Source organism: Notolepis coatsorum (genome assembly GCF_963971535.1).
Source record: "Notolepis coatsorum genome assembly, chromosome: 19".
In the NCBI taxonomy this organism is placed as follows: domain Eukaryota; kingdom Metazoa; phylum Chordata; class Actinopteri; order Aulopiformes; family Paralepididae; genus Notolepis; species Notolepis coatsorum.
The window spans coordinates 15805762-15811761 of NC_140183.1; the positions used below are offsets into that span (position 1 = coordinate 15805762).

The following is a 6000-nucleotide window of genomic DNA, read 5'->3' on the forward strand; positions in this document are numbered from 1 at the left end:
GAGGGACCACATAGTGAGCAGATGCCATCATACCGAGCAGGCGCATCACGGACAGCGCCGTAACCGCCCTGCCAGGACGGAACCCCCTGAGCGCGCCGAGAATATCCTCTCGCCGTCGCTCTGAGAGGGTTGCCCTCATGGGCCTTGAGCTTAGAACCAAGCCCAAGTACTCCACCTGTTGACTGGGAAGAGGAGTACTCTTCTTCCAGTTCACAGCAAAACCCAGACTGGTGAGAAATTCCACCACCAGCCTGGTATGAGACCTGGCGACCTCCTCCGACCGGCTGAGGAGAGAATGTCGTCGAGATAGAAAATAACTCGTATCCCCTGACGACGTAGAGGCTCCAGTGCGGTCTCCACGCACTCGGTGAATGTGCGAGGGGCCAGAGAATAGCCGAACGGCAGCCTCTGGTATTCATACGATACACCCTGAAAAAGGAAGCGAAGGAATTTCCTGTGAGGAGGGAAGATCGGGATGTGAAAGTACGCATCCTTCAGGTCTATGGAGGTGAACCAGTCTCCCACTCTGACAGAGCTTATCGGGTGTTTGACGGTCAACATCCTGAACCGCCTCGCCACAATCAGCCGATTGAATGCAGACATTGAATGCTGTACCTGAAAACCTGAAAACGGAGGGTGGGGTTGTGCAAACACAAGTCCCCGCCTCAGTGTTCTCTCCATCCACCTCGACATATGGCACTGTTGTAGCCATATGTGATGATAATCCCAAAGCGCACCCGCCGCCACTTGGCGCTGGTCCGCCAGGAACCGTAGATAGGTGGCCCGGTCCCACCCGCTGTGCGTTGCCAACCCTGGACTCGCCTACCGCGTGAGCAGGGCGTCTCGCGGAGCCGGGATATCGCACCCTGACACTACCAACGAGTGTCGCACCCAAGGGGGGACCCCAACAGAAAGGGCCGGTTTGATACAGGGGAAGCTGACATCACACTGGGTGACATAAGCTCCCCCACTGAACATCTCCCCGGCATGGACTGCTGAGGATCTGTTCTACAGCTGGACATGCAAGGCGTGTGGTCCCCACACTGCCCGATAGGGTGGGTTCCTACACACCGTAGCCCTGCAGTGATATTACTATCATCCAAATCACGCGTGCCTGACTGACCACCGCCGGTCTTCCGGCCGTGGGAGGCACTAACGTGATACCCGGCCTGGCGAGGGCGGGGCTGGGGGAACTCACGCTGCGACCCCCTGGGCCTCGAGTTCCCTCGCTATATTTGCATATATAAACATAAAATTCAGAAAACTTGCAATATATTTTTTCTTAGTTTATATGTACATAACAAACTGGGAAAGTTTCATAGTGATATCTATTCAAATATCTTTTGCCTATTAGGGGGTACTACACTGTACTACACTGTTTGTAGCCTGTGTGTAGTTCTGTTCAGTTCAATAACATCATTTTTATTATTATTATTATTATTATTATTATTATTATTATTATTATTATTATTATTATTATTATTATTATTATTATTATTCAGTTATCAGGCATGTGTTTAGGTTGTCAATTACGAATGGTTTGATTAGGTATTGTGTTTGTAAATATCTGTTTAAAAAAAAAAGTATGGCATTTTACAATACAGAACTTTGAAGGCGTTTTCCCAAAAATGAGTTTTAATGAGTTTTTCCTCATACTCTGAGCCAGAAATCTCCACTTCAGTAGCACTCACATACACCAAACCTTCCAGTTCTATTCATATCTATGTCCCTGATTTATATCACATTTTATTCCTAAAAACATGGCGAAATATGGAATTTTACCATAGAAAATGGACTGAATGGAGTATTTTCTGATTTATGGAGTGATAAAAAGAGATATCCAAAATCCCCTCTGTAATAACCTTTGGCTCTAATATGTCAACAAAATGAAACTATAATTTTGAAAATGGCTTTATCCAATGTTCAGATTTCTGTCCTGGAATTATATGCACATTTTTGCATATTTAAGTAGATCATGCCTCATTTGCATATTTAAACATACAATTTCAGAAAACTTGTAATACAAAAAAGTCTTGTCTTAATTTAAGTAATCAACTTATTAAAATTGTTTACCCTATTCACATGTAGTGTCTCGCCTTAAGAGGAGGGAAGAGTGGCGACAGCCCACGGCGGGGAACAAAGGAACGGCGTCCCAGCATTGTAGCATTAGCATTAACCGCGCGCTCCAGGATAGCTGGGAAAACATCCAAAACAGAGTCATGATGACCATGTTTACCCAAATATCCTGCCCCTCGCGCCAATACATAACTCGGCTGTCTCACGGGACAATGAGCAGTATCACTCATGCTAGTATCAATGCCTGTTAGCGCAGGCCCTACCTGTGCATGACGTAGCTCGACTGCTAACCATCGTGTGACGTTCCTCGATCCGCTGTCACGAGATGAGGAAACCCCAGGACAGGCCCGATGCGCTGTTAGGATGTGCCGAGAAAATTCCAGGGGCTGGTGAACCTCTGGCGAATACCCAACATTGTGTAATTTCTCCCTGCGTTTCATAACAGCTAGTTCAGCTAGTTCATAGTCGGACGCAGGGGCGTGGCCTGGTCACGTGCATGTGAGTGCATTTGTTGTTTCGTGAGCACATTATGTGCTAGGAGATAAGAGATATCTCATAATGGCGAAGGGCGAGACGCGATTGGCCAGTATGATAATATAACTACCTCAGCCTGCCTCCTCTCCTCATTAGAAACTCAGTCTCTCAGTTTTCCAATCCCACCTCAAGACCACCCCACCCCATGTGTGTTTGTGTTATACTTGTCTGTTCTTTGTCTTACTAGCACCCTAATGTAAAGATGTAAAAATAGAAAGAGTTTCTGAGATAAAATTTCTAGGGGTAGTTATTGACCAGAAATTAACATGTTAACTATATTCAAGGAAAAATATCTAAGTCAGTAGCAATATTGTATAAATGTAAGGATATATTAAACTACAAAGCCTTGCACATCATTTACTGTTCACTTATACTTCCTTACATATCTGACTGTGGAAGTATGGGGGTCGATTTTTAAAAAGACAGTAAATCCAATACTGTAAAAGCGGGCCATTCTGAACCTTTTCAAGGCTGGTTACTATGAACACACAAATCCATTGTTTATAAAGTCTCATATTATGAAATTTAATGATTTGGTTTATTATAAAACTATGCAAATAATGTACAGAGCTAAAGCAAAGTTACTCCCAGATGGGGTGCAATACATGAAAGAAAATATGATTTGAGAGATATTTGTAAATTTACTGTTCAAAAAGCTAAGAAAGGGATTAAAAGGAGGTGTATTTCTATTATTGGGGTTAACTTGTGGAACAATCTGATATACAGTTAAGAATGAGTAATTTGCTTTTGGTTTTTAAGAAAATGGTTTGTGAAGTTATATTTGAAAACTACAAGGGTGAATAATACTGTTTTTTTTTGCTATTTTCTTTTAGAATATAAGCATTATGCTTCAGTCTGTACCTTTTCAGTCACTGTAAAATCAAATATTGTTAAATGATGGTGTATATATATTGTATTGTGTGAGATGACTGAATAAAACTACTACTACTACTACTACTACTACTACTACTACTACTACTACTACTACTACTTTGAGTTCTAGAGAAGCGCTATATAATAATAATAATAATAATAATTATTATTATTATATTTATTATTATTATAAAGGTTAATTATTATTATTATCTTGATGCCACTAATGTTCTCTATTTATATAATTATATTGGACACAATAATAATTAATACATTTTCTCTTTCATGTCTTCTGTATGTATGTATGTGTTTGTGTGTTGTTGTATGTATGTGTTTATGTGTGTTGTATGTATGTGTGTTGTTTGTGTGTGTGTTGTATGTGTTTTTATGTGTGTTTGTGTGTGGTATGTGTGTTTGCTCATCAGAGACAGTGTGAGAGTGACCAGGAGGACACAGAAACCAAGCCTGCCTCTCTCATCCGTCGCAGACTCAGTAGCAGTTCATAAGATGACCACTAGGGGGCATTCTACCTCACCTGGAATTTGGAAAAGTATCTTGTGGGGTAATGCTCAATGCCAAATGTCAAAATTATTAAAAGTATTTTATATTCAATAAATCGAAGTGTCAAAAGTAAAACTACACATTATATATGATTTCCTTGTATTTCAACACGTGGGAGCTGACCTCTGACCTCTGACTACTTCAGGCTTGAACTTTGAAAGTGCATAATTTCTGTGTTTCACGCCATATCCGAATCACATGTGTAATAAAAAAAAATATATATTCTAACCAACATAAATGGCATAGCCATACTCCCCTATTCAATAACAATGCACTCCTTATTGGAAAACAACCTATCAGATACCCCAAATGGGAAAAGCAGGGCATACATACATTGGGAGATGTTTTCAACAAACAGGGTTTTTGTAGCTATCAAGATATACGTAACAAATTTAACCTCACCAGTTCCACATATTATTTCTACGCACAGTTATTGGAATGTTTGAAGGTTCATGGAGTCCCATTAAAGATACCAATTGAGCACCACAGATATCACAAATTCTTCTATGAAAGAGAGACATCGAGAGGCTTTGTATCTGACTTTTATCATCACTTACTAACGTCTTCGTATGGAATCCTTCCCCTAGACTCAGTCTGGAGGAGGAATATACCAGACCTGGAAGTAGATTTTGATTGGCAAGAAGTCTGGGCAAACGTTTGAATTGCGTCACGCAACCCGGATCATCAACAAATTAATCTTAATTATATTCATAGGACATACCTGACTCCTATAAGATTGAACAGAATGGGACTTAGACAAGATTCTCTATGTTCCTTATGATGAGGGTACATTTATGCATATGTATTGGGATTGCCCACCTGTTAAGATATTCTGGGAAGAAGTAACCACGCAATTATCAGAATTTTTATTTCTGAACATACCTGTACAGCCCTCTGTATTGTTGTTGAATGATGTCTCTCAGTTAGCAGCCTCTATACAGCTAAAGAGACTAATTTTGTCCGGTCTCACAGCTGCTTAAAAGCTGATAGCATCACGATGGATTCAACCGGATAAAAATGTGCCGGAAGGTATGGGTTCTTACCTATCTCGATGTGATTTATCTAGAGATATCTACAGCAAGAATTTTAGGTGTCAGTGAAACCAGCATTGCAATCTGGTTAGAAGTGGTGGAGAGAATAAAGGTTAGCATATGAATTGTAATTCCTGGTTAGAAACGAATGAAAATGGATGGATTATCCAAGGGGGGTCCTGAGGGGAAGAGCGAGCAGGAGCGTATGTATTGTATTGGATTGCAAGTATTAGGTATATATCTCGTAAACTACATTTATATTGATTCAAATGGAATGTATAGTTCTGTGATTTACGTTGGATGTTTACTGTTAATGCTCGTGTGTCTAATTTTATGTTATGTTTAAAAAATACAAAAAAAATTAAAATACAAAAAAAATAAAGTGCATAATTTCCATCAATCTATCGCTTGTTTTCTATGCAAAAGATTTTTCTTCAAAGTAACTAGTTACTGCAGGGTTCTGTAATGGAGCAATAATATTTACACATAGGCCTTTCACACCGGCCGGAGCCGGTTCCCGAACGTAATGTCGAACCGGCCGGCGCGTTCACAGGGAATAATTGGTTCGGAACATGAAGGAGGCTTTAGTTCGGCCCTCTAAGAAAACACAGAGCACTGATTTTTCATGTTCCGAACCAATTATTCCCGGTGTGAACAAGCTGGCCAGTTCGAGATTATGTTCGGGAACCGGCTCCGGCCGGTGTGAAAGGCCTAACAGTGGCTCTGAAGGTAGAGTGGGCGGCACGGTGGTGCAGTGTCCTCACAGCAAGAAGGTCCTGGGTTCGAATCCCGCTTGGGGACCAGGTTGCCGGGTTGCCATCTCCTGGGCCTTGCTGTATGGAGTTTGCATGTTCTCCCTCGCAAGGGTTTCCCCTCCAGAAAAGAGATAAACCCAATGGAAAAACATGCAGAACAGATCGCTAAC

General features: G+C 41.4%; 1 protein-coding gene across 2 annotated transcripts in view; it reads left to right on the top strand.

Moving 5' to 3' along the window:
* The window catches only part of LOC311246096 (death-associated protein kinase 2-like), a 54983-nt gene extending 49709 nt beyond the window's left edge, over positions 1–5274 (top strand). For both annotated transcript variants that reach the window (XM_084336170.1, XM_084336171.1), the window contains one exon: positions 3909–5274. In XM_084336170.1, the coding sequence (XP_084192296.1) occupies positions 3909–3989 (81 nt within the window). In that variant the 3' untranslated portion in view covers positions 3990–5274. The remainder of the gene's footprint in view (positions 1–3908) is intronic.
* Positions 5275–6000: the final 726 nt, after the last annotated feature.